The sequence below is a fragment of the Aspergillus brasiliensis genome, assembly GCF_001889945.1.
Source record: "Aspergillus brasiliensis CBS 101740 unplaced genomic scaffold ASPBRscaffold_8, whole genome shotgun sequence".
In the NCBI taxonomy this organism is placed as follows: Eukaryota; Fungi; Ascomycota; class Eurotiomycetes; order Eurotiales; family Aspergillaceae; genus Aspergillus; species Aspergillus brasiliensis.
In genome coordinates, this window is record NW_027137449.1 from 1,049,383 (window position 1) to 1,075,546 (window position 26,164).

The following is a 26,164-nucleotide window of genomic DNA, read 5'->3' on the forward strand; positions in this document are numbered from 1 at the left end:
GACGCACTCACGTATGGTGAAAGCTTTCAGTTGGTTGGGTGCATGCATACATTCGAGCATGCTAGAGCCAGTGCGGGTCACTAATTTTGATATAAGAGCTAGCGTGTGCAAGCAACTAGCTGGTATAAAAAGTCTAAAGTAACACGCTTCATACAATACCCGAAGACAGCTGGTCGCCCAAATCCTCCCGTTGATACGAAGACGTTGACTACTGCATGTGGCAACAAAAAAGACGAAAGCTGTGTCCCTGCCTCCAACAGCCAGTCCGTGTCTGATGAAGATGGCAATCCCGTATCGAGTACCGATAAGGGCAATATTGACGAGATATACCTCTGCTCTTTCACAAAGCAGGCCACAAAAGCAGAAAGTCCTCAAGCCAGGGCAAGACGGCTAGCTTTTCTGGAGAAAAACCGAGCGTACTACAGACGATGAAGGGCCGACTTGTCACCTGAGAAGCTGAGCAACCTTCGAGAAAGGTGCAAGCAAAACACCAGAAGGTAGCGGCGCAAGCATCCAGAGAAGGCCAAAAGAACCGAGGAGCAGAATATTGCGCGAAGGGAACAAAACAGGGAATACCAGTGGGAGAGACGCGAAAATGACCCTGGCATTGATAAGAGACTCTTTGATGCACGTTCTGAAGAGGATAAAGTAAACGTGCGAGCTCGCAGGGCTGCCTAACAGCAAACACGAAGAGGAGACAAAATCAACTCGTGGATAAGGAGATCGATCCAAGAACAGAGACGGCGGATTCTGACTTCAATAAGAAGAAAGTCACGTCGAAAGGGTGCGCACAGCAGCGCCAAAAGCGCTAGCAATGCTCAAGATATAGGGAATAATACTCGTCCACTATCACCTTTGTGGATCTACTAAGGATGGATACGCGTCTCAAGGGCAAGAGTCAAACTTGAGAAAGCCAGAAAAGAGAATCACTCGGAAGACAAGATCAAAGAAGCACTGCTGGGTTTGGCAATTGCTGACGTCGAGATTCACGAGATGAATGAGCGGCTAGGCATATGCAAGGTTCGTCAATCATGAAAGACCTGAAATGACCGAAGAGTGTGTGAGCTCAAGACACCGAAGAAATTGCTAGTAATAAAACTAGTCAAGCTCGAGAAGTGGCAACACCGATAGGGTCGGTTTGTGATCAGACGCTCGACAAGCGGCTGCTACGGCACATCGTCGATATTAGTAGTACGACAAGCATAGTATACACATAACAATTACATTACTAACCATGCCCTCCATGTTTATCCACCATTGTAAAATGTTAAGCATCATCGTAGAACTTTAAGAAAAATATGGCAAGAAACGTCCAGGTGTAATCCAGTTACTGCGGGTATCAAATCTAGATGTGGGTCAATTTCCCGTGCCGTGCCTGCAACGGTCTTCTGCAATTGATTATGGGAGAACTGCATGATTATTGTTGTGGGTGTATTGAAGGAGTGGGAGACCAAGAAACGCTGGGTCGCCTGAGGGTCATGTGCTCCGGATTTTAATAACGCACAGGAGGGAATCAATTGGGTGTCATATCCCAAGTCTCATCTCACCTACTACTTAGTTAGATAGAGTTTATTATATGATGGTATTGGAGAGATAGTAATCAGACGTAATGAGTAGGATTCCCTAAAAAAAAAAAAGATGAATTTGTGTGCATTGAACGGAGAGAGATAAAAAATGTATTAAATGTCCAACATTTAGGGATAATTGCCCTTTTAGATAATAGTTACTTTACTTCATATGGATGTAATACCCCATACCTTCCTGGAGAAGGCCGTTTCAGCCCTCATCGCGTAGGTTGATTACTAGGTATAGAAACACCTACGAATTAAGTGCCTGCCTAATTATAGTGAGTCAACTTGTAAAACTTTTCGATATGGCATGTGCCTGTGTACGTCAGACTGACAGGCTGAGCACATTGTTCCCTGGTACCTGAGGTCATTAGTAGGCTCACTTCTTCTTTTCCCACAACAATCTCTCAATCAATGTCTGTAGCGTCTTATAACTAGCATATTCTCTGTCTGCTATATACCATTTCTGATATTTCGGAAGGCAAATTCTCATTTTCATTATGTCTATTATATATTCAGTCTACATCCTGCATCGTCTCGAGAGCATCAAGCACGACCTTGCAATCAAGGGTCGGTGCCGATGCACCCTTGAGCATGATCTGATATCTAATGCCAAGTTCTACACTACTCTCGAATCGATACTAAGCAAGAAGATGGCTCGGTAGGCCTACCCAGAACCATACGCACACAAGCTCTGACAGTCTCAATGAAAGCTATTGTTATAACTCTCTCGCCCGAACATTTCACGTCGAAAAGCGAACATGGATGTGTCATAGCGGCATTGAGTGGTTCAATGACTGGCTCATCATGATGAGAGCACAAGGATATATCAGCCATGAATCGTTACGTCCGCACTACGCGGCCACTATAGGCGGGTTCAATGGTCACTTTTCTGGCAGGTATGTCATCCACCACGTCTCTGATATACTATCAACATGTACTGAGAGGCCATAGTTACATAAAGCCGGATTGCTTCATTGTTCCAGACGACAGGATATTACCGAGTGTTGCTCTCGAAGTGGGGTATCGGGAGTCCTATAACCAGCTAAAAGCAGATGCAGATCTCCTGCTGGAAGGCTGTCAGGGAAATATTCGTGCGGTGATTATCGTCAAGCTAAGCGTACTAGGGCTGGAGGATACAAAGTGCGAGAGTGGATTCGTCGAGGTCCACGAGTATGATGCTGCATCTGGGGCCGGAAAGATGAGGGGTCGCAGAGAGGTAATCCGAATAGTCCATGCATGACTTTTACTCTTCATAGTTCTGACATGAATTTAGATACTGTATCCAATCCCAGAAGACCATGCTCAGCAATGCATCACACTACAGTGGGAAGATATCGTCCGAGACAACATGGATATGCTCCTTTTACGTCCAGCGCCACCTTCGCCTCCGCCCTTGATGCTTGATGACCTTCGAAAGTGTGTGGATGTCGGGGTCAAAAGACATGATATTGCTCGAGAGATATCGGGGCTGAAATGATTTATCACAATTCTAAGTCGTTAGTGCTTTTAGAGTTAGTAGAGTTTGTCCTTCAATTATATTTTCGATGTTAGAATGTGGTTAATATACTCGCCAGTTGGTGTCATGCCATGGTGCTTCAGCAACTTGGGTTATCGCATCAGCTGCTGTTTCCGGATGACGGCCCTGGATGCTGATTTTTTATGTTCATTACCTTTGTAGCTAAACCGACCGACCCTCACATCCTACTACATGGACCTCAGGTCTGTCCATCGATTATTGGGAACCCCTTACGAACACGTGCTTACCTCGTCTAACCAGCAGCCGCGCACCGACGAGACTCGTACCTCACTCAAGAGCCATGGCGCCCCAGAGCTTAGGGCTAAAATGACCAGGTAAGAACGACTCTAGATAATTATTCTCCTTAGACATACGTCGTTCCCCTTTTAAATATCTCGTATTCTCTCTGTCTCTCTCTCTGTCATTGCTCTCTGTATCTCTACAAAGGGACGGAGACGTTGCGGTCTTTCAGAAAGCCGAAATCGTAACATCACATCAGCAGTGTGTGTATCTCAGCAGGGAAGCAGAAGGAACGTCAAGAGTTCCTTTCCAAACAACCAAACATCCCCCGCTTTTGCGAAACTAGTACTATGCTCCCTATATATACGTAAAGAACCTCATCTGCTTCCTCCAGTATTTTTAGCTGATCACTTTCTATCGGAATACCATCAGATTATTTATTACTACACACTTATCACCATCTAAACGCCCATCATTCTCCATCGTAAGCGCGTAAGAGCCACCACTGCGACAAGCAAGTCAACTGCATAAATAGATCACATAAAAATTCAACATGTGACATGACAACATGTCTCCTCATCGTCTTTTTTTCTTCCCTTTCTTTTCCTAAGTGTTCATCATAATGTTCAAGAGTCAAATACTTAGGAAATTACTTCCGTCACCGTACTAGTTTTGTGTACCATCGAAGGAAACAATAAAAAAGGACTGGCCGTTGTCTAAAGCGATGTGGAGGGTGAAGATGAAGATAGAATGAAGCTGAAAAAGATTACTTAAGTTACAACCATACATCGATGGGATATCGAGGCGGTGACTTGGTAATTTGGACGATGATTCCGCTGTGTGTACTCCATAGGATCGTTGTGGCATCATATGGTGTCGAGACATTTACCAAGTAGACCAAAAGAGAAATCTCTCTGATGGCTACTAGTACCACTCGGGTTTTTGTTCCAACATATGGTTATTACTTAGTTGATAGGCATAGAAGGGTACGATAGATCCAACAAATATTCAAGGTGGGCTAAGTCGCGGATGAGCATGGCAGGAACATATACTCCGTACTGTTGTCTGCAGTAGTTAGCGGAATGGATAAATCTTCGAGATGTCAAAAGTCAGCGAGGGTGACGTCTAAACAGAAGCAATATGATTGGTCGATGGGTGGATTAGTCAGCTGCGGTCAACTGCTTACTAAGAATATGATATACATCTACTTCGGCTTCATGTCGCCCGAAACCAAATACTCTACAAAAATGTCTACAATGCGAGCCAAATGAACGAAACGAGTCGTAATTCAAGTTTTGTAGGATCAACTACATAAACTTAAAGTCTAATTCCGTAATAATTCCATTGTTTTGTTTGATCATCAAAGGTTCATCATGCCATTTTCACCCTGCACCAGCTTATTTCTTGCCGGCCTTCTGGGCAGCCTTGGTGACCTTACCAGCACCAGCGTCCTTCTTCTCAACGGCCTTAATGACACCGACAGCAACAGTCTGGCGCATATCGCGGACGGCGAAACGACCAAGAGGGGGGTACTCGGTGAAAGACTCAACGCACATGGGCTTGGAGGGAATCATCTTGACGATGGCAGCGTCACCGGACTTGATGAACTTGGGGGAAGATTCAACAGACTTTCCGGTACGGCGGTCAATCTTCTCAAGGAGCTCAGCGAACTTGCAAGCAATGTGAGCAGTGTGGCAGTCCAGGACGGGGGCGTAACCAGCGCCGACCTGACCGGGGTGGTTGAGGACGATGACCTGGGCGGTGAAGCTCTCACAGCCAGCAGGGGGGTCGTTCTTGGAGTCACCGGCAACGTTACCACGGCGAACCTCCTTGACGGAAACGTTCTTGACGTTGAAACCAACGTTGTCACCGGGGACACCCTCCTTGAGCTGCTGGTGGTGCATCTCAACGGACTTGACTTCAGTGGTGACGTTGGCGGGAGCGAAGGTCACGACCATACCAGGGGCAATGATACCGGTCTCGACACGACCGACGGGAACAGTTCCAATACCGGAGATCTTGTAGACATCCTGGAGGGGAAGACGGAGGGGCTTGTTGGCGGGACGGACGGGGGGCTCGATGGCGTCGATGGCCTCGAGGAGGGTCTTACCGGTGACCTTGTTACCCTTGACCTCCTTCTCCCAACCCTTGTACCAGGGGCAGTTGGGGGAGGGCTCAAGCATGTTGTCACCGTTGAAACCGGAGATGGGAACGAAGGGAACGTTCTTGGGGTTGTATCCGACCTTCTTGATGAAGTTGGAGGTCTCCTTGACGATTTCGTTGTAACGATCCTCGGACCACTTGCAGGTGTCCATCTTGTTGAGGGCAACGATGAGCTGGCGGACACCGAGGGTGAAAGCAAGCAGAGCGTGCTCACGAGTCTGGCCATCCTTGGAGATACCAGCCTCGAACTCACCAGTACCGGAGGCAATGATGAGGATAGCGCAGTCAGCCTGGGAGGTACCAGTGATCATGTTCTTGATGAAGTCACGGTGACCGGGGGCATCTATGATGGTATGTTAGTATGCTATTCGAAACAGACTTTTGAGTAGTAGGCAGAAGCAACTTACCAATGACGGTGACCTCATACTTGCCAGTCTGGAACTTCCAGAGGGCAATGTCGATGGTGATACCACGCTCACGCTCGGACTTGAGCTTGTCAAGAACCCAAGCGTACTTGAAGGAACCCTTACCGAGCTCAGCGGCTTCCTGTAGTATGATATTAGCATCTTGTCTGCAGGATGTTTCTTGTTCATGCGTATGATCCTCCTTACCTTCTCGAACTTCTCGATGGTACGCTGGTCGATACCACCGCACTTGTAGATCAGGTGACCAGTGGTGGTGGACTTGCCGGAATCGACGTGGCCGATAACGACGATGTTGATGTGAGTCTTGTCGTCCTTACTGTTGCACAGGATACCCGTTAGCCCATGTACTTCCAACCCATCACACCCAAATCGATGGATCATTCTGGACTCACCCCATGATGACGGTTGTGAATGAACTTGAAGTTCTTTTTTGGAATTAGATAGAAAAAGTCTGTAAAAGAAAATTGCTCAGATACTACGGCCAGAACGCGTAGAGGTGCTGAGCAACAAAGTCAGTTAGAGAGTGGATGAAAGAAGAAAGAGAAGAGACTCCAAGCAAGGAGAGAGAGATAGGGGAGGGAAGATATACGTACTGAAGCGGACGAGGGAGGAAAGGAAAAGGAAAAATTTGTGGGAGGGGGAGGAGGGGAAATTCTTATATGGAGGGGCAAGCGAGAAGGCGACTAAGCGGGCGGGCTTCAACCCTTTCGCTTGCACTTGCAGTCATTGGACATGGAGGGGTACTGCCCCCACTGCGCTGCTGCGGGCCCAACGCAGAATCTTCACGGCGGAGCCTTTTCCAGACTCAACTGGATTCACTGGATTCACTGGACACGCTTGCAGCCCAGCAACCGCCAGCTCGATCGGCCTGTGAGCCTGTCCTTTTTCCTGGCCTTTCCTTGGTTCCTCGCCTTCGGAGCGCCGAACTACCACCCCACCTTGACCACTCTTTCATCGAAAATTTTTCACTCTTGTGTCTCTCTCCCCCCTCCTCCCCTCCTTTCTGGCCTATCTGTCTATCTACGTGCTTCACCTAACTCTACTAGTCTATCCGTTGGTACATGGTGGATTCTTGGACTGAAATCCTGGGCATCAACGCAGCGGTGGGTTGATGATGGTCTTTGCCTGTTGGTCATGTTTGCAACCGAACCCCGCGGCAAGCGGCTGTTGCTATTTGTCCGCTCTCAGGCTTGCTGTGGCACGGCCGAGTGGCGCCCGCCCGGTCCACTTTTTCTGGTGGAAATCCCTTGTGAGGTCAACGACCAACGCAGCAAACTAGATACCAGCAGTAGCATCGTACTCCATAGCAAGAGAAAGCAATGTTGATATTTACTCGGGACGTGGTACTCGCTATCATGGGATGATGGTCAATAATACCTCGAATGCTACTAGTGATTCACACTAAAGAAGATGGATGTGGACACCGGACAATCCCAAACATCATCATTCATCATTGCCTTTTGATAGTGAGATGGCTGGTGCGGCAAAACATGTGAGGGAAAAGATTTTTTTGCCATCTGCCCCTCACTTAGTGTCTTGACCTGACAGTACGGTTAGGTATCTAGCCTTTCTCTTTTCTTTTTCTGCCCATCCAAAACAACCCCTTCCTTTTTGAGACCCCGACAGTCGGCTGTTTGAGGATAAAAGAGAAGAAAACAAAAATCAAAAAATCAAAAATGACTCAAGGTTTGGTACCGTACCAGAAACACACACAAAGGATCATCCTACAAAGTGCTTTGCTCCTACGAAGTTGATAGCTTACCTTGGATCTGGCCAATCCCAATCGGGCCATTTAATGCCGTTGCCAGGTTACCACGAATAGTTAGTTCATGATTCTTCCATGTTCGCGGCGGCAAATTCTGTAGGAGAGAAATAAATAGGAACGGAAAAAATTAAAACCAAAAAAGTGAAAAAGAAAAATAAAATTTAAAATTTAAAATCGAAATTAATATAATGGATCAACGAGGCGGGAAAGAAAAATTTTTTTCCTTTTCACGCTTAATCTGACATGCTTTATTAGCTCACTCAATAGGAAGTAGGCGTGTAGTTTAACCACTCTTGTATAGTGCTATGGATTGGTGTCATCATCCATTGAGGGGTATCTCTAATTTAGATGTAAATCATCGCAGATGGGAATAATAATCACAATCGCAGACGGGGCCCAGATCATCATCCTAATTATACACCGTAGCACCAGCCTTCCCTTTTTTTCCTTTCTTTCCTACTCTTCCCGCTCTTCCTCTACATTATCCCTACATCATCCCCCGCCCCTCTATTATTCGAACAACAAATATTGTTGTTCTCCAAGGATATCCAAACTCTAATAATAGAGTAAAGGCCTCAGTTCTCTCTCCATCGGGCACCGCACGTGGTACACTGTCAACCGCAATCAGCAAGGTATGTCAGGCCAGATGCATGAGAACCGCATAAGCCGCTGGTTTGGTGCGCAACCCACCTTTAGGAATGTGGTCATCGGCTCGTCTGCACTGCGAATCTGCAGCTGGAAAAAGTATGCGCGGTCGCCATTACAGTCTTCTGCGGGGCATTGAGCTGCGGGTAGGGAAGAAAAGGAAGAAAGCACAACATTAGCCCCAAGCCCCAAGTTTATTCCAACAACCGTAGGGGAAAAGAGTGCCCCTCCAAGCTCGTGACTTACTGGCCATGCTATCGGCATTTGCGAATTCTTCCTTGCCTCCAAAGACATCCTCCACTTCTTTTTGCTTCATGGGTGTCTTCTCAAACCAGCTCTGGTCCAGGGCATATTGGTATGGACATGTACGGCACTCGAATCGGTTGACGCCTAAGGGATGTCTTGTGGTCGGTTCCGCACGAGAAATCGTGAGCGCATTGCTGCAGTTAGGGCAGACTGGAGAGTAGAAAGGTAAGGGTTAGTTAACAGGTACTGTAGATGTAGGGACTGCAAGAGGTGAAAACTAACAGGTCAACGGCATCGTGAATGTTGCTTGCTTGTTCGCTTGCTTGTTTCCTGTGGTGAAAGTCCGTCAATAAAGAAGGGATCAATCAATCAGTCAGTCTGTAGCACAATTTTCGCATAGCATAGCCTTCATAAAGGCGGTTACGGGGACTGGTGCAGCTGCCACTGTCCGGCGCAGTAAGGGTCGCAGCGATCTGGACGACAATCGCCGGCTAGCTGCTGAGGCTCTTATCGACCGGCGATTTCGTTGGCGGAGGAGATTGACCGCCGCCGATTGGACGCGGGGCTGCCTGGCCCGGCCGGAGTAACCACGCTTCCGAGTGGCCGTCCGCGGCGGGAGTCCTGCATCCATTCGACTGTATGTATTGCTGTGCCGCGGGGAACAACAATCAGAACAGCGTATATTGTGTATCCTACTGGTAGTACTTTTGAACGCAGCTGCATAGGATTCTCGTCGATCAAAACCTCCTGTGTTCTACTCAACCTTCCAGGACTACTGACTCACTCCTCTAAAAGGCTACGCCGACTGTTTCAGTTGCTTTGAGGCATTGCTGATCCCCGGTCCTCGTTTCCGACACCGCCTCCTTTACCACCTTCGCGGCTAACCCGGGCCCCATAGTTGCGGCATTTGCTTGACCCCTCCGCGCAACCTCTTGACTGTTCAGGATACAGCTACTTGTCATATTCTACACTACCTACTTTCAGAGATAACCAACCATGGCTGACGAAGTGAGTGCTCTGATACCCCCACTCCAGCAACGTTGCTAACAAGCATTGGTTGCATAGGGCGCTTCCCCCCGTGAACTAGTCGTAGAGGCCTGCCGTCGAGATCAGCCTCATTTGATAGAAGGTGTCCTGGAGCGCATGGAAGGAAAGTCAAATGAAGAAGTAGCCGAATTCTTCAACGGTGTGACGGATTCGATGGGGAACCACGCTCTTCACATATGTGCTACGTACGGTAGCTGTAAGTGAACACATACCCTTGAAGTCCACCATCGCCCCATACTTTGGGTATCAGAACACTGCTTTCCAAGAACCATCATCTAACAGCATTGTGTGCAGACGACGTTATGGATGCCCTCTTCGATATTCAATACTTCGAATGCGACCCCCTCACCCGTCTGGACAAGGATACCCCGCTGCATACCGCCGTGCGCTATGCGAACGAGAAAGACGCCGAACTAGGTGAGGCAATGATCAAGATGATGTGTGAAGCCGGTTGCGACCCGCGTGTCAGGAACAAGCATGGTCAGAAGCCAGCTGAGCTCGTCTACAACAATCCGGAGATTAAGACGACGCTACAGCAAGCGGAGTACATCATGGCGGAGGGGCTAAGAGAGGATGCGGAGAATGGATCGGTTCATGACAGCGCCAGTGACAGCGAATAGACGGCAACAACTGTGTATAGCGACTTTTTTTATCATAGATATACCACTGATGATTACTCTATTTTTGTGTTCGAAGCATAGACGGTTGTTCGAATGCACGCGGCAAGACCGCGGGTCTAATATGATGTTCTTGTTAAAATAACAGTGGTGTTTTGGGCCGGTACCAACTACGATCTTCTTCCATACCAGGTGGGCAATCTATGCAAGCCACGAGCCATAATCAACGGGTATCATTCAGACGGTGTTTAGCTAGAAACAATACAACATCACACAAAAAAACCAACAAGTCATCACATGGACAAAGACACGATGGTCAATCATCAGTCACTCTCCTCTTCAGCCTCCGACTCGGACTCAGATTCAGGCAGACGCCTATTGACCTGACGTCTAGGCTGCTCTCGCCTCTGCCTCTGTCTCCCGCCCCGCCCTTCCTCCTCATCCTCCTCCCCATCACCATCACCATCACCACCACCCTCAGCCTCCTGAGCGCGCGGTGCCGGCTGCTCAAGACCAAGACTCCGCGCCAGCCGGATCTCAAACTCATCATCCCTCTCAGAGCCATCAGATCGTCCATAGACCTCCCGAACCAACTTCGCAACCCCCTTAGTCCCCACCTCAATCTTCCCCCTCGGCCCAAGAATATACTCAATCACCTCCTCCCCACCATCCACATCACGATTGCGCACCAAATACCCCTCCTTACACAACCGCTGCAGAAACCGATCCGTCCGATCAATAGGCGTCCATGCATCCGTGTTAGTCCGCTTAAGATACCTCTCCAACTTCTGCTCGTGAACCGTGCCCCCATTAAGCATGATCACCGCAATAATAAAACTATACAGCCCCGTATACGTACCCTCCATCGGAGCCTTACAGGGCAACAAGATCTCAGGTTTCCGGTACTTCGTCGGCAACGTAGTCGTCACAATCCAGGACTTATTCGTAGACGACGGCTTGTCGACTTTTTGCGCAGCTGTTCACATTCAAAAACACCAGTCAGATTCAGACTCGAAAGAGACAGCTGACAGCTGATAACTCACCTCTCCTCTGCTGCACAGTAACCTTCTCCTTAACCGGCAACTCCATCATCTCCATCCCAAACTTCACCTGCAGCACCCGCTGCGCCTCCTCAAACACCGTCTTGAACTGCCGCGTCCCTTGCTCCCCTAATACTTTCACACTAATATCTGATCGTCGGATCGGCTGTCGCGAGAACTCGCTCGCTAGCGCTAATCGCACCATCTTCTTCACCATCACGTCCGTGCTGCTGGGCGCTCGCGTATCGTACGCATCATCATTATCTCCGACATCGTCGTCGTCGTCTTCGCTATCTGTGGGTTGGCGCGCGGCTACTCGTCGTCGTTGCGTCGCGGGCGTGGGGAGGTCATCTTCGCTTGCGGGGTCGGGTTCTTGGACCTGTGGTATTCTATATTAGATTCGTGTTTGGTGCATAGGTGGGCGGGTGAGTAGGTAGCATACCGCGCGGCGTTTACGGGCAGGTGCCATTTCTTTTCTTTTTTTTTCCCTTTTCGGTGTGTTGATTGGGAATGGGGGAGTTGAGGTTGTGGGAGATCGTATCTGTCTGTGGTTTCAATTGCTGACCGTCTACATCGCAATGAACGTCTGTCTGTCTGTAGTGGCAAGCAATGCAATGTTGTATTGATTGTTGCCCCGGGGGGGGTTCTGGTTCCTTTGTTCGGGTGGAACGCGCTGCGACGGCGCGCGACTAGATTCAGGTGGGGCGCGCCGGGCGTGATTTATCCTATTCGGGTAGATTTACTTGGCGGGTGCGATAAGGCTGTTATAGAGATACTGGGTTGAGTGACAGCTTGCACTGAAGTTTGGGTTTTACTGGATTAAGAAAATCTTTCTTTGAGGTGGGTATACTGTTGTGCCTATTGCATGTATTCTTAGGAGGGCTTGGACAGTAAAAAGAACTCCAGCCACAACACAGTACTATTTAGTTCGGACGGTTTCAGTATACGGATCTCTTTGTTCTACGAGGTCTTGGTTCGACGACTCACTTCTACTCTTTGCAGTAGTACCGTGGATACGCGGGCGAGAACTAGGCCAGATACGAACATGAAAGAAATATGCCGTGCTCAATGGGTTGAGAGTCATCAATGAAGAAAAAAAAGAATATTGGAAAAAAGAATCTCCCCGACTGGGAGTCGAACCCAGGTCTCCCGCGCTTGTTCCCGGAAGGGATTGACAAGCGGAAATCATGACCGTTAGACCATCGAGGATTTGATATATTGATTTGGCTATCTTTGGCGTTATGTTTGGAGATAGCGGTTGTGGGTACATTGTGCATTTGGTCGGAGTTTCGTTGGCTTTGTTTGTGGTTTCATGGGTTTCTTTGGATATGAGTGGCTATGGTGCTTCAATAATGTGATACTTTATGCTTGTATCCTGATTAGACGGTTAAGCTAGTACTATTCTGCCGAGCGGTTGTCTGTGCTCTGTAGAAGAGCAGCTCTGTAGCTTCACTCGGGTCATTATATATTTATTTCGGCTCTCCCACCACTAGTATCATCGTTGTCTGGTTGCTGTAGCATCAACAGTATTCCATCATGTTCCCTTCTCACTCAAACCATGGTCCGCCAATAGCTCATGGAACACAAATAAAACAAAGCGAGGGCCATTAGCCACCAGAGCAACCACTGTATTTAAATTGACACGAACAAGCATAACGATCATTGCCAAAATCTCACCATCCACCTCGACTACAACATGAAGTGCGTCTACCACCGTCTCTGGCGCAGAAGTCATGGAGGAAGTTTTTTCTTGTTGCCCAGTCTTAGGAGTCCACATAGGTGGTTGTTTTCGTACCACAATTCTAGTGACAACGAATATTATATGCTTGTATTGCTCGGGTTGGCACGGCGGAATGCTAATTCAACTGGGTCAATGCACCAATCACGGCCGCTATATTCCCGCGCAGCCCTAACTCGATGTTTTCTGGCGGCATCAACGGCCAAGCATGCCCGGGGTGGATGTGCCTCACGGAGTTGGTTCTACATAGTTCGGAAAGACAGAAAGGAAAAGGAACATACTAAAGTCCCATTGCTCCAGAACCCCGCTAAAGCTACCGAAATAGTGATAGTAAGTAGATAAAGCATGGAAAACCGAGAGTGAAAAGCAAACTTTTATCGCCCAATGCAATACCAACTTACTCATATTAGTACCTTGGCCCTACCAAACCCACCATGAATCAGATTTTAGCCTGCCATCGCCATCGGTAATTCAGGCATGACCACCGTGCCATGGAGAACATGCCCATCGCTATGACCAGAACGGCACCGAGAAAGGCCACCATGGCCTGCTTTCCGACCGTTTCAATCATCTCACCACCAATCGGGATACTGATCAGAGTGCTGTTCAAGATCATTAGCATGTTACCCTACAATAACGGGTGGATGGCATACGCAAAGCTGACGGTCAGATAGCAAACCCCGAATCTCCCTCCCACTTCGCTGGCTTTGGAGATTTGCCCGATACAGGCTGGCGCAAGACTGATGAACGAACCGGACGCGAAGCCGTAGAGACAGCTGAACATATAGAGCCCGGCCAATTTATTCCCGAAAGGCAGCCAGATGACAAAGACTGTCATGGCACCTAGGCCGAGCAATCCTATCTGCGTGTTGATTCGCCCATACTTGTCTGCGACGCCGCCGGCGACGAGGCGACCGATGGTAGAGAACCTAGAAATTGCAATTAGATGTGACCGGATTGGTAAAGCCATGAGATCATATCGCCCATACACGTTCAAGATAGACAGAAGGATGATGCTGGTGGTAGTGCCGAATCCCTGCATTACAACGTATGTCGGGTAGAGACCCAGGCAGCCAAAGACTTCCAGCTCCATGACTACAAAACATTAGCAGACTGGCATTGCTCTACCAGCCACCGAGCAATGTCTTGGACTTACTGAATGTTCCCATGGTCAACCAAGTAAACCTGGCATCCTGGAACGCACGTACGTTGATGCTCGGCTTACTCTGGCTTCTTGGTAGGCGAGAGCGAACAAAAGCAATTCCCATCGCACACAAGGTCCCCACAATCAAAGCAAGCAGCCGGATAGTCCACTTATACCCAAGATCATTGAATCCTGCCCGGAGAACCCAGGGGAACACCACTCCTCCAAGTCCCGCACCGGCCATCGCCGTCCCCATGGCGAAGCCAACTCGGCGATCGAACCAATGTGGAACAGCGGAAATGGCAGCTGTGCTCAAAAGAGCGGCGCCCATGCCAGTGAGAACGCCGAAAGTCAGGACAAATTGCCAGTAGAGCTGGCATTCAGCCATCAGTAGCAGGCCCGCGACGTAGCAGGCCGTCCCGGCGATAAGGATGCCCGTAGGTCCGTACCTGTCGAACATCGGACCAATCTGGGCACCTAAGCCCAGGCCACAGAAGACAAAAAGACCCGGAATCCATCCGATGACACTACTGGTGTAGTCCGAGAGCTGGTGGCTCGCGAAATAACTCTGCAAGACACCAGTAGAGTTCATCATCCCGTAACTGCTCATCAGTAGGAAAAAAGACCCCAGAACAACAACCCAGGACCGGGTTCCACCATCTGGAAAGATATCATGGGGAGTAGAGTCATGGACATGGAAGGTAGTTGTGGAAAGCTGCGCCGGGGGTTCAACAACATCGAACGATCGGTGTCTTCCGTTGCCGGCATTGGAATGCGTGGGGCTGAGGTTAGATGGTCCTTGAAAGTCCGTTGAGTTGTAGGGCTGCTCGACGATCGCGGTGGCAGACTTCTGCTCAAGCACCATTTTGACTTGATTGTTCTGGTGGCACTGAGCGCCATCTGAGCGCGCCAAAGGAGCGGGGTGCTCGAGATATAGTAGGTCAGGCATACGGCGGGGGCCAGATCGGGTTTGGGCGTGTGGGTTGAAGGATCATCGGAGGCACGGTCCTATCGGGCCTCTCCGCGAGTTCCTCGTCCAACTTCGGCTCGCATTCCGAACGCGGCATCACACTATGACTCAGAGACCTGCAGCTAAACCCTGCTCTCGGTGGAAAACTGAGCGTTCCATCTTACATTGATCCGTTGTGTTGGCTCGGACGACGGCATATTCGGCGTCATGCTCGGGTGTTGCACGAATGGCAGAACCCCAATGGTACGGTCCGCATAAGAAGTGTACAATCGATATTTTTTACACAATCCACGCTGTAAACTTGTGAAGGCTGGAGGAAGACATTGCAAGGAAAGTGATTGCAGTGGAGACTGTGTAAAGGAGATATACCTTGCTTCGTGTTCCAGGTTGTCAGTAAAGCAATCTGATTCGCTTTATGGATAGCTTATCTTCTCCTTGCCGATCTCTCCCAGAGAGTAACGAGTTGTGACTTAACGGACTATAACCCCATCCAAGCAAAAATGCGAGTTGCAAACTCGCAAGTGCTGATCGCGCAATTCGCACCGATATTGACATGCGAATTGAGCCCATCGATGGCATTTCGGGTTCGGCTTTTGATCAATCGAGAACTGGATCGATGAACTCTCATCGATGAGTAGACCACCACACTTGTCAAGGCTGTTGAGTGTGTCGCTAGAATGAGATTCCCCGGGGCGTAGACGAGACGGTGTCAATGGACGAGAATCTGCGGCTTCCCATTTCGGTATCTTGGTTCGGAGCACGTGCTGAACAGACTAGTCAGTTGACTGTCATACCTTCACACCAGCATCTACCGTCAGGTATTGGAGCTAGGAGACAAGAACACAGTGGGTGTCGATACCGACTGTATCCAGATGGATTGGAGAAGACCTCGGATAATCTGCCGATCTCGCTTCGCTCCGGATACAAGTGCCATGAGCCACAAAAGATGAGACTATTACTTTCAATCGTGTGTAAGTTGGCAGGAACCCTGTAGTGGCACACGAAAGCCACGGCGGATTCAAAACTCAAACATGCAGATGCCCGAAAAGCTTCTCTTGACGACCTTGACCTGCCATCTTGCAAGGAACCTCTTCTGTCCGTCCTCTACGAGCTTCATTCTTCTCGCCATCACTAATGAGAACTCAATATGGAAGATCAACTACTACTAAAAAGAAAATCGCGCCGGCATGCGCTGAACGCTATTTATGGGCGGCTTGACGAACTTGATCATCGGTTGTTACCCGCCCATCTCAAGCAGGTCAAAATCAATCACACAGGAATGTTTCTGTATGCCAGCAATCCCCCCTACTTCTTTTCCTCCTACGCTCACAAGCTACTTGGTTACAGATAGCAATTCCATAAACAGCATGTAGCATTGAGGTTTCTAGAATTATGAAAGTGAAGGATGGCCACCGACCTATTGAATCTGATTCTGGGATGTATTGTGATACATTGATAGTAGATAGATTCAATGTGCTTCGAATAGTCATACAGTATAAGAGCTAGCCCTGTCCATGAATGTAGCCTTTTCTTCAATATTTGCCTTTCACCAATCTCATTCCATGCTATCCGTATCTTTTCTGTTCTGATTCAACATTTATATTCAATATTCTTATTATTAACTATCTAGGAATGGGTATATATACTCTTTCATTTCCCGCTTCGGCAGGAGGAATCTTACTTCCCCAACTATCTAACCTGGTAGAACCTTATTATTCTACTAGACAATCATCGATGTCAAACATGCTACACATTGCTGTATCTATCTCAGAAGACACGGGACACAAATGGAGCAGATACCTGATATAATCTATTGACATAGGGTACAAGAGCTAGTCATCGCATAGCTATAGTTCTGGTCTAGTTTTCAAATCTTCATATTATTACACAGAATCTTAACTCGGATGTACTCAACATCAGAACAATATACTGAGAATGTCAGCGAATTCTGGTGAATCAAGTCAATAGATCAAGCTGTCGATCAGATTGTCGAACAGCTCGTGCCTCGAGAAATCTGGGCTGTCTTACTGTACGCGGATCTTGGGATGATCGAACTATCCATCAAAGAGCGTGAGAAGTCCTCAGAGTTACTTACAGAGTTACTTACCTATAGGGATTCTGTATTCATGCATGTGCGACAACCCCTTTGATCTGACGAAAAGCGCAGACTGAGGTTTCAAGATAGAAATAAGGGATATACGAACAATCACTGATGGGCCAACTCGATAGCGAGCAGCTGCAAATCGTCATGGTTCCCAAAGAATGCAAGGGGTTTGAAAAGGGGGCCCCAGGAGTATGAAGATAACGATGCGTGAAGTAGCAGAACTTGTGGCATGGGTTAACCAGTGTCCTGATGCACGAAAATATTCCCCAGTCCGCTTGTACGTATCGTCCGTCGTTTGAGGCCTCACTTCGATGAATTGGCGTATGCCAACAACTATAGTCGTCCATTGGCCGGGCAGAACAGAAGAGACATGATTCTATTCATCGGCTTTGGCCGACCGGAAGCTGTGCCTTTAAGCCCCTCAATTACAACGCTACCAAGACTGAATTAGAGGTCGAGTGGCATTGGCAGCCAACAAGGCCAGTAGTACCAGGCCTGGTCCATGTGAACACTCTACCGGGACCTTCAACAATCCTTACCAGTCGCTTGACACTGAACGGCTATCTGACTGGTTTATCTATCAGTCAGGACGAATAAGCGGACACTGCACAATGAGTGAAAACCGGCGACCGGTTCACGTTCAGGACCACTAATCCAGAAATGATGCCCCTACTCTCGTAGGACCTTCTTGAAATGCAATTCGCTCTAACACGGATTGCGAATCGTTCCGGGGCTGCTGATCTTGACAATCTAGCGGGAGTCTACTCGGCGGATAGGGCAACTGGCTTTCTGGACAAACGTTGAGTCACGAAGACAGTGAAGCCATGTCAAATGACCAAAATACGATGTCGAACGATGAGAACGAGGAGTCTGAGATTACGTCCGCGTATCCATCTCCTTTAAAAACACGAGAACAGATCTAGATGGGATCGTTGACATGGGAGGAGCAGGAGATGTTTTCTCGAGAAGTGTAGCTCTATAGAGCTTGTTGCTGCTAAGAACAGTCAAACGAACAAGGAAAGCAAACCAAAAAAATAAACATAAAAATAAGAAGGATACATACAACAGAAGGGATTCGCTGGTGGTCACCCACCCAACTACTAACCTCCCGGCGTGTGGCTTAAGTACGGCTGAGCGGACGGGAAGCCCTGTTTTCCACACCCTGTGGTCGTATGTACTAGTTGAATTTATGGAAGAATATATAAGGTGCAGAAGGAAAAGCAATGTACTAAAACGCTGTGTTGTGGTTCAACCGGCCAGCAATGTAGGGTGCATGGAATATGAGTGCGAAGAGAGAAGGTCTGACTGGATTTTGCAGTAGGTTTTATTGTTCTGCTCGGCGCATGTATCCTGGAACAGGGGGAGGGGGATTCATCGTGTTATATATCGCTGATATCAAAGAGATGACCAAATGGGATGATCTAAGTATTGCGCTGTGGAAACAAAAGTAAAAAGACTAGCAGATAAACAAAGCAGGATCTATATATATCACCTACTAGTAGCCGACTAGGAAGTAATGCTTATTTTCTACTGGCGAGTGGCGACACATTGGACCACGACGAACCAAACCTACTTTGCATCCATACTGTGAGTGGATTCCAACTGTTAAATTCTTATACAAAAGTCAGCTTCCATAACCATATCTCCATATTGACACATGTGCTAGTACTATTGTCAAATACAGAACCACAGAAACGTAGCTAATACGTCCTAGAGCCCTGAATATATAATTTGTTCCATTTTCCAACCTTCCCCCTTTTCGCACAGATAGATCCATCGTTAGCGTAGGAACCCCACGAATGTGCCCTCATGCCATGAAAGCCCTCTTCAGAGCCACCCTCGAAAAATCCGAAACCTAGAAGCCTGCCTCTCAATCTGACATCAATCAGCAGAGACGAGATTAAGTAAACGTCGGGAGGCATAACTCACTTAGATGCTGCGACACCAATGATCGTCGGCTCGCAATAGTATGCACATTTTCCGGGGGACATTGGGGTGGCTCGCGTGGACTTGAAAATGCCTACGATGGCCGTCGTTTCCTCCTAGCTGAGCAAATAAAAGCCGTCAGCAGGTGTCTCAAAGTCTTGCTTGGAAGTGCCTGCCGGTTATAACTCTCAGGCCGTTTTCAACTAGCAAGGATCTAGCAGATACATCTCCTTTCTCACTCCACTCCATTCACCGACTTGGAAAGTAGCTACTTGGCCCATCTACTAGTATGTCTGGTGGATGAACCCCAGAGAGAATGGAAACAACCTCGGTCCTTTCACGCACATGGGCAAGGTGTATGGGCAGCCTACCGTGAGCATCCTTCATGAATGCGACCCGCCCATCCTTTAGAATCAGCGCTTTCACAATATCCTGGTTCCCTCGTCCCGCTGATATATGCAGGGTAGTCACTCCTCGCTTATCCTGAACTGATGAATCCACACCCAAGTCAAGCAGTAACTTCGACGCTTCCAGATTATCTCCGCGCCCAGCCCAATGCAAAGCAGTCCACCCAAGTCTCATGTCCTTAGCCCCGAGAGTAGATGAATGCTCCCTAATAAGCTCCAAATCTCCCAACATTGCCGCGAGGTGCAATGGTGTGATTCTGGTCTCAGCCTCCATCATGCGGATTCCGTATCGAGCCATGAAATTCAAATTGGATCGTTTTGTGCCAAAGCCCACTCGAGGATCATTTTGTTCCAGATGGTTTCAAATGGGCTAGCCCCGTGCTAGAGGAGAAGCTCAGCCACAGAGGACTTGCTTAGTGAGAGAGAGACCACATCAGCATCCCAGGGAGTTTCATCATGGCACCTGATAAAGACATCCCCTGGTCGAGTATCAGCTTCACCAAGTGGTCATTTCCTCTCTTCATTGCAATATGGAGGACCCTAACGCCTCCCTTCGATTCTATATTAGGGTCCGCACCTGAAACAAGAAGTCTCTCGGCAATTTTAGCATTGCGATTTCCAAAGGGCTGCACACATCAAAGGCGTCTTTTGCGCAAAGTCCTGCGCATTGGGTTCAGCACCTCGTTTTAGGAGATATTGTACAATCTCCTCCTCCCCATGTTCTACTGCCAGATGTAAAGCGGTTTTTCCCAAGTAGTTTAGTTTCAGTGCTACATCCACTTCCTCGTTCTTTAGGATTTTTCTGATCCCATCAGAATGACTGAATTCTATGAGGTCAAAAAGACACTCTGAATATTCCGCAGTAGACGGAATGTTTGGCCAGACACGCTCCAAAAGCTGTAGCACTATTGCTAAATGCTTTGCCTCAAGAGCCAACCTCAACGAGGGCTTCCCATCGGGATCCCTCGCCAGTGGATTGCAAGCAGTCTCCATTAGCAGCCTGATAACATCTTTGTCTTGTCCAGCACGTACGGCCTCGTGAATCAATGTAGTCTGGATCTGGCTTGCGTCATTGATCCTGGCACCGGCTCTCAACAATCTCTCGAATACCTGCGTGTTGCCGCCTTGTATAGCACAATATAGGGAGTTTGGCCTTCAATATTGCCCACATTGGGGTCTGCTCCTTGGTCAAGTAGTAGATCGACCAGCTCCTCATATCCATGCCTGGCACTGATATGCAATGGGGTTCTGCCTCGGTCATCGGCTGCTCCCACGTAAGAGCCAACTTGCTGAAGGCCCCGAATTATGAAAATATTCCCGCCTTCAGAGGCCAGATGAATTGGCAAACGTCCGTTCAAATCGCACAATTTCGGGTTAGCGCCTCTACCAAGCAGCGCCTTTACAACAGCCGTTTGCCCACCATGGAGTGTACCCTCTCTGCCTGATAGAGTCGACTTCGTCAAAATTTTTCAATGGTTGTGGAATGAAGGAGTCAGCGAAATCATTAACGTCAATGTAATCGACGATCCTAATGCTCCTCACTGTGAAGAAGCTATTGAAATGGCTCTTCAGGGATTCAGAGTTGAAATACTCAATTTGAACCGATTAGACATATCGAGCGATGTCGTTTTCAACGCCGCACCGGGCGTACGCGAGTTGTATCTGTACTCCAGTAGTAACAACGAGGTCTTGTGCGGCTGGTCGGCACCTGGATGCCTTGATAGACTGGCTAACGTAAGTACCGATAATCAATGGCTTTCCAGAAACTTGCTAAGTGTTGGCGATAGCTGAGGAAAATCCACCTCAGCATCCAGCAGGTAGGTACCCGAACATACTGGGTAATTGTAATTTCCGCTGAAGTAAACTAAAACTCGCTGTCCAGGGAGTTGTCTCAGAGGAAAGAACCAGCAGTTATATAGACCAATTCAGACATCAGTATACTTTCTACTACATACTCTCGTAATTGTGGCTCAGGTTCTTATATACTATAGGTACAAACACCCCTACAACCGTCTAGGCTAGCCCGATTTGATGAAAAGTAAGCTCCACCCGAGTATACTCGCTGAAACAACAAGTCATGACTGTGATATATACCGCAGTCTATAGTAACCTGCCCCGGTGACAAATGATCCGTCTGGCACCAAAACGGCCTACTATGCCAGATAATAGCAAACACTATCACCAGGGATCAACACGCAATTGAGTAATACTCATACTAGTCTTCATACACTTTCCTCAATCCTAAGACCGTCCACAACCTAACATCTTCATCTGGTAATGTAAAAGTCTCCCTCCCCAAACGAAAGACAGCAGCAGCAACCCTCCCTCAATAAATATGTAATTGCTTGACAACTCAAACCCAAACATTATATATCCTTCACTAAAACCTGATTGACCACCTAAACTATAGAATTGCACGACCTTTTTCCTCCTCCCCCTCACCCACCTGACAAAAAACAGATCACATCAAAAAAAAAAAGAGATCCTCCCCGACTGGGAGTCGAACCCAGGTCTCCCGCGCTTGTTCCCGGGAGGGATTGACAAGCGGAAATCATGACCGTTAGACCATCGAGGATATTCGATATTAGATGCCTTGAAATACTGCTATATAACCAAATATTACAGATATGTTTGATTTTTAAGTGGTCAAGAAACGAAGTATCCCAAATAGCATACATACATACATTGATCAACCCACCGTGACCATTGCTTACACTGCAGACAAGCATTAAATAGCTACAAAAGGTTTATTCGCATAGAAAAACCTTTTCAGAGAATATAATTGCGAATATCATCCACCCGCCTCAGAATCAAATCTCCCTCCAATAGGAAAAAAAGTACCAATACATAGCACTCTACCATAAGTCTCTCTCTACCATCTAACCCCTTCATGATATCATATCAACAGCGACTAGACACATCTGACTGTAATGGAAATCCCAAGTAGGTGCAGTTAAACCAAACTACATACTTACATTACATACGTCTACTATTTGGGGCAGTCTACCTCCCCAATCCAACGATAGCCCTAACTGGTTCGAAAGCAGCCATAACCTTTATTTATTGTCTGCTCTATGTAGTCAAAAATTAAAGCAGAAGATATATCAAATCCTCGATGGTCTAACGGTCATGATTTCCGCTTGTCAATCCCTTTTGGGAACAAGCGCGGGAGACCTGGGTTCGACTCCCAGTCGGGGAGATGTTTTTGTAGATCATATCTCTTTTTTTTGCTTTTCCCTTGTTACTTATGCATTGTATACTCCTCTGGCCCGGACACCTCATGAAAGTCAATTAATCCTTAGCTATTATTACCAAGTCTGTGTATGTAATCCAATGAGCTGCATGAGCACATGGAGGATTGAAACGCAACCGCCTATGTCCAAGACACATCGAATAAAGGAGACAGGCCTCCCAGTACAAAACGATCTAGACGACAAACACGCAAAACACGCAAAAGAACTAACTCATCGCAAGACAACAGACCAGCTGAAACAGTAAAGGGGGCAAACTAATGTGAGCGTTTAGTTGTCGGTCTTCTCGTTGACTGCATCCTTAACTTGAGCTTTCTTGGCCTGAAGCAAGGAGCTGATATAGGCTAGCGACTCCTGCGACAGCACCAGGCCGGTGGTGATCACGGCCTTGCCGCTGGCAACCATTCCGTCTCCGCCACACTTCTTGTACTCCGAACTGTAGGTGTCAAAAACATGACCCTTTAGGTCATAAACAAATCGCACTGGGAACGAGACGCCATCTTTGATCGATCCCTTAAGCGTGGTTGTATCATCCCTGATGAACGGAAATGTTTCATCCACCTTGCTCAGACCTTTGTCTCCGAGGGTATCTACGCGCGCGACATATGGAGCGACGTAGCCGTACGGCTTGGAGAAGTAAGGGAGGAACGGCTTGGCTAAGCGAGAGTAGCCTTGGTCGGCATATTCCAGAGACTTCGCGGCGTACTTGTTGGTCTTGATGACGGTGATCGAGTCGGAAACAACTGGATAGGATGTCAAATGCTACCAGAGGAAATGGAGATTAGCGCATGTTAAAATGTGATCGACAGGTGTGCATTAGAGTAACCCACATCGAGGAATTGGGAGTGGATAGCCTCTCCGTTGACAGAATTCTCGCCCATGATGCCGTTTTCTGCGTGAGGCATAAGTTCCTATCACATGAAAATCGCATTAGCACGGGAAGGAAGTATAGAGGAGCGGAGCGATAAGATAAACGCTTACCCGACAAGAGAACGTTCGAAGGGATAGGTCCTGGGTGAAGGAGACGAGCTTGAGCTATGGAAGGTCAGACGTCAAGAAGCGGTGTCAAGAAACGGAAAGCGAGGAAGATGGGGGATGTTGAGGATAATTAAAGGGAAATGGAGGGGTGAGGGGGGTGGGAAGGGTATCATTTACAATTGCAGAAGGAAAGACGGAATACGGGAGCAGTTGGGATGGACCGGAAAGAGGTGAACCGTAGTTAAATTTAAGGTAGGTTCAAAAGAAAGAAGAGCGAACACGCCATCAGTCGATCCGATAGCTAGGATTATATGAGGCTTGAGTGATTTGATTTGATTCTTGATTTGAATTTTCTTTTTGTCTGTGTTAATTTTATTTTGATTCTTAATTATGGTCTATTCTTTATGTCGATTTGATTTATCAGAAAATATTTTTTGATTTATTTTATTATTATTATTATTATTTTCTGGGAGAAAGAAAGAGAGAGAGAGTAGAGAGAGAGAGCTGGCAAGAAATGCATGTGATAGCGGGCCCCGTTGATGAACAACTCGCTTGGAGCTTGAATATTAATGGAGGGGCAAGGCAAGCCGTTGGTTCCAAGAGGTTTTTAGACTGTCGTAGGACGGAGTTAGTTGTTGCGTGCTCGATCCGGCGGCTTCATCGTCATTATCATTTCACCTGCAGGGCCTGGAACCTGGAATTAGCCTGGAGAAACACGACCCAAGATTGAATGGACCAGGATCGTGCATCTCTTTCCGTGCGCTCGCGCTCCCCCGACAGCCCGCATCCGAATTCGCAGTGAAAAGGGCCAAGGCAAACATAGTAATTGCTATCGCGGAGCAGCGAGGAAATGTATGGGATAAGGATTCAAAGCTGGACAAGTGAGTTCAGACCCCTCGGAAAGCAGTGTCCAGCAAGCCACCCGCACTATGCCTAAATACATAGTAGTCAGTTGTTAGTTTAGTTAGTTCTTTAGACTTCCCTCTTTCTTAGTCATGGAGTCATGGCTTGAGAGGGACGAGAAAATCGAACGATTCATGATTTTTGGTCTCGATAACGGCGGGTAATGGTTGCGTTGTCGGAGTGGCAAAGGCCAAGTCAAACAAATGAAAGACAGGCATTGGCACTGATTCGAAGCGACTGGCTGGAGGAAGTTGCAGCACGGTGTGGATGATGATGGAATCCGGAAGTTGCGAACAGTTGACTTGGAAGGTTTTTCTGGCTTGGGATCGCGGGATGGGCTGATAGCATGTGATTGCGGGTCGGGCGCCCTCGTTCACTGTCTTACTTACTATTGCTACTACGGAGTGACTAGTTGACTGTCATTGTAGTATATTTTCCGACCACTCCATCAGATGCATTTCCCCCAAAGATGATGCCTAATGTCATTCCCTACCTATCTTGATCTTACCTGGTCAATATGCCATTCAGTGTGTTCGTGTGGAAGCATGCAAATAGCTGCCAACCTTAACAGTGGTCTGTTACTTGACTGCCTCGTGTCTCCCCGATAAGAACGGGACTCCGCCGTGGTACGCGCCGCATGCTTATCAGGGCGCCTACTGACGGTGGCTGTCACAAGGAAACCTGATCCCCCAAACACCCCAACGACCCGGAGTACTACTACTACTACGACTACTACTACTAGTCTCAGAAGCAACCAGCTGGAGGGTAAACGTTGAGGATCAGTACGTCCGGAAAACGGACTACTGCTTTCCCCCTGCACCTCGCTTTTGTACCAGATGGGTAACCGCTCTCGTTGATCTCCTGCGGGAAGGTGCAAGCATCATCTTTGCGCCTGGACCTCGTCTCAGGTCCGGGGTTGGAGGCGTCTTTGACCCTCTGGACCATCACCCCTTCTCCGTGGAAGACATCTTACTATCCAGACTGCTCCGTGCATTCTGACCTAGAGAAGGGTTTAGCTTGATCCACTCGTCGTCTTAAGGCGCTAACAACGCCAACCGTGTGGTGGCAGTCCTGCAAGTACTGTCCAGATCTTGAGCAAGCTTCGACAGAATTTTGCCCCCATTGTAGTAGTATTCACGGGCTCGCTCTCCAGGCCAGTCTCTTCTAATGCTGACCATGTGCGTCGTACTTCTGTTCATGCGACAATGGTCGCACCGTGTTGGACATTCCAATGCTGTCTGATTGTCCTTCTGCTGCATGTCGGGCGACGCTAAATCTTCCCGGAGGTCAATTCATAAACCTCGATCCCGGCCAACTCTGACATATTGAAGCATAATGCAGTGTCTTTGTGCTTAAAGGCTGTTTTACCATTGACGCCCTGTGCGGACGTAAGATTTCTCCCCCTCTCAGCACCACCGTATTTCCTCCTCAACCCCAGCGATCGGAGGCAGATTGACATAGACGGCGC

At 48.0% G+C, this 26,164-nt stretch overlaps 10 protein-coding genes and 3 non-coding genes across 13 annotated transcripts; 6 read left to right on the top strand and 7 right to left on the bottom strand.

Annotated features, from left to right (window-relative positions):
• Window positions 1-2,375: 2,375 nt before the first annotated feature.
• ASPBRDRAFT_197336 (uncharacterized protein) lies at window positions 2,376-3,048 on the top strand (the record flags this gene model as incomplete). Its single annotated transcript, XM_067621084.1, has 3 exons — window positions 2,376-2,467; window positions 2,523-2,787; window positions 2,845-3,048. The coding sequence occupies 3 exons, from the start codon at window positions 2,376-2,378 to the stop codon at window positions 3,046-3,048; spliced, it is 561 nt and encodes a 186-aa protein (XP_067477883.1).
• Window positions 3,049-4,460: 1,412 nt separating this feature from the next.
• ASPBRDRAFT_180763 (translation elongation factor EF-1 alpha) lies at window positions 4,461-6,347 on the bottom strand. Its single transcript, XM_067619933.1, has 4 exons — window positions 6,308-6,347; window positions 6,102-6,231; window positions 5,898-6,036; window positions 4,461-5,833 (listed from the first exon to the last, which is right to left on the bottom strand). The coding sequence occupies exons 1-4, from the start codon at window positions 6,310-6,312 to the stop codon at window positions 4,725-4,727; spliced, it is 1,383 nt and encodes a 460-aa protein (XP_067477884.1). The 5' UTR covers window positions 6,313-6,347; the 3' UTR covers window positions 4,461-4,724.
• Window positions 6,348-6,368: 21 nt separating this feature from the next.
• Window positions 6,369-7,292, top strand: ASPBRDRAFT_44866 (uncharacterized protein). The gene is made up of 2 exons (XM_067625285.1): window positions 6,369-6,414; window positions 6,509-7,292. Exon 2 carries the CDS (start codon window positions 6,648-6,650, stop codon window positions 7,239-7,241), a length of 594 nt encoding a protein of 197 aa, XP_067477885.1. The 5' UTR covers window positions 6,369-6,414; window positions 6,509-6,647; the 3' UTR covers window positions 7,242-7,292.
• A 619-nt stretch (window positions 7,293-7,911) lies between these two features.
• ASPBRDRAFT_44868 (DNA-directed RNA polymerase III core subunit RPC11) lies at window positions 7,912-9,063 on the bottom strand. Its single transcript, XM_067625286.1, has 4 exons — window positions 8,854-9,063; window positions 8,572-8,781; window positions 8,371-8,465; window positions 7,912-8,291 (listed from the first exon to the last, which is right to left on the bottom strand). The coding sequence occupies exons 1-4, from the start codon at window positions 8,864-8,866 to the stop codon at window positions 8,256-8,258; spliced, it is 354 nt and encodes a 117-aa protein (XP_067477886.1). The 5' UTR covers window positions 8,867-9,063; the 3' UTR covers window positions 7,912-8,255.
• A 159-nt stretch (window positions 9,064-9,222) lies between these two features.
• On the top strand, window positions 9,223-10,464 carry ASPBRDRAFT_44869 (ankyrin repeat-containing protein ANK1). Its single transcript, XM_067625287.1, has 3 exons — window positions 9,223-9,579; window positions 9,637-9,814; window positions 9,913-10,464. The coding sequence occupies exons 1-3, from the start codon at window positions 9,568-9,570 to the stop codon at window positions 10,236-10,238; spliced, it is 516 nt and encodes a 171-aa protein (XP_067477887.1). The 5' UTR covers window positions 9,223-9,567; the 3' UTR covers window positions 10,239-10,464.
• Window positions 10,465-10,558: 94 nt separating this feature from the next.
• ASPBRDRAFT_56416 (MAGE domain-containing protein) lies at window positions 10,559-11,744 on the bottom strand (the record flags this gene model as incomplete). The annotated part of the gene is made up of 3 exons (XM_067627561.1): window positions 10,559-11,211; window positions 11,279-11,654; window positions 11,718-11,744. 3 exons carry the CDS (start codon window positions 11,742-11,744, stop codon window positions 10,559-10,561), a joined length of 1,056 nt encoding a protein of 351 aa, XP_067477888.1.
• A 650-nt stretch (window positions 11,745-12,394) lies between these two features.
• Window positions 12,395-12,484, bottom strand: ASPBRDRAFT_t178. The gene has a single exon. It is a non-coding gene; the product is annotated as a tRNA-Asp (tRNA).
• Window positions 12,485-13,452: 968 nt separating this feature from the next.
• ASPBRDRAFT_128710 (MCT family MFS transporter) lies at window positions 13,453-15,022 on the bottom strand (the record flags this gene model as incomplete). The annotated part of the gene is made up of 4 exons (XM_067618082.1): window positions 13,453-13,615; window positions 13,667-13,942; window positions 14,003-14,108; window positions 14,170-15,022. The coding sequence occupies 4 exons, from the start codon at window positions 15,020-15,022 to the stop codon at window positions 13,453-13,455; spliced, it is 1,398 nt and encodes a 465-aa protein (XP_067477889.1).
• Window positions 15,023-20,784: 5,762 nt separating this feature from the next.
• ASPBRDRAFT_31529 (uncharacterized protein) lies at window positions 20,785-21,606 on the top strand (the record flags this gene model as incomplete). Its single annotated transcript, XM_067622908.1, has 4 exons — window positions 20,785-20,912; window positions 20,959-21,298; window positions 21,352-21,381; window positions 21,556-21,606. 4 exons carry the CDS (start codon window positions 20,785-20,787, stop codon window positions 21,604-21,606), a joined length of 549 nt encoding a protein of 182 aa, XP_067477890.1.
• Window positions 21,607-22,049: 443 nt separating this feature from the next.
• Window positions 22,050-22,139, bottom strand: ASPBRDRAFT_t177. The gene has a single exon. It is a non-coding gene; the product is annotated as a tRNA-Asp (tRNA).
• Window positions 22,140-22,673: 534 nt separating this feature from the next.
• Window positions 22,674-22,763, top strand: ASPBRDRAFT_t172. The gene has a single exon. It is a non-coding gene; the product is annotated as a tRNA-Asp (tRNA).
• A 153-nt stretch (window positions 22,764-22,916) lies between these two features.
• On the bottom strand, window positions 22,917-24,031 carry ASPBRDRAFT_44872 (putative pathogenesis associated protein Cap20). Its single transcript, XM_067625288.1, has 3 exons — window positions 23,797-24,031; window positions 23,646-23,726; window positions 22,917-23,577 (listed from the first exon to the last, which is right to left on the bottom strand). The coding sequence occupies exons 2-3, from the start codon at window positions 23,718-23,720 to the stop codon at window positions 23,086-23,088; spliced, it is 567 nt and encodes a 188-aa protein (XP_067477891.1). The 5' UTR covers window positions 23,721-23,726; window positions 23,797-24,031; the 3' UTR covers window positions 22,917-23,085.
• A 1,198-nt stretch (window positions 24,032-25,229) lies between these two features.
• Window positions 25,230-25,960, top strand: ASPBRDRAFT_44873 (uncharacterized protein). Its single transcript, XM_067625289.1, has 2 exons — window positions 25,230-25,269; window positions 25,373-25,960. Exons 1-2 carry the CDS (start codon window positions 25,242-25,244, stop codon window positions 25,693-25,695), a joined length of 351 nt encoding a protein of 116 aa, XP_067477892.1. The 5' UTR covers window positions 25,230-25,241; the 3' UTR covers window positions 25,696-25,960.
• The last annotated feature ends 204 nt before the right edge of the window (window positions 25,961-26,164 follow it).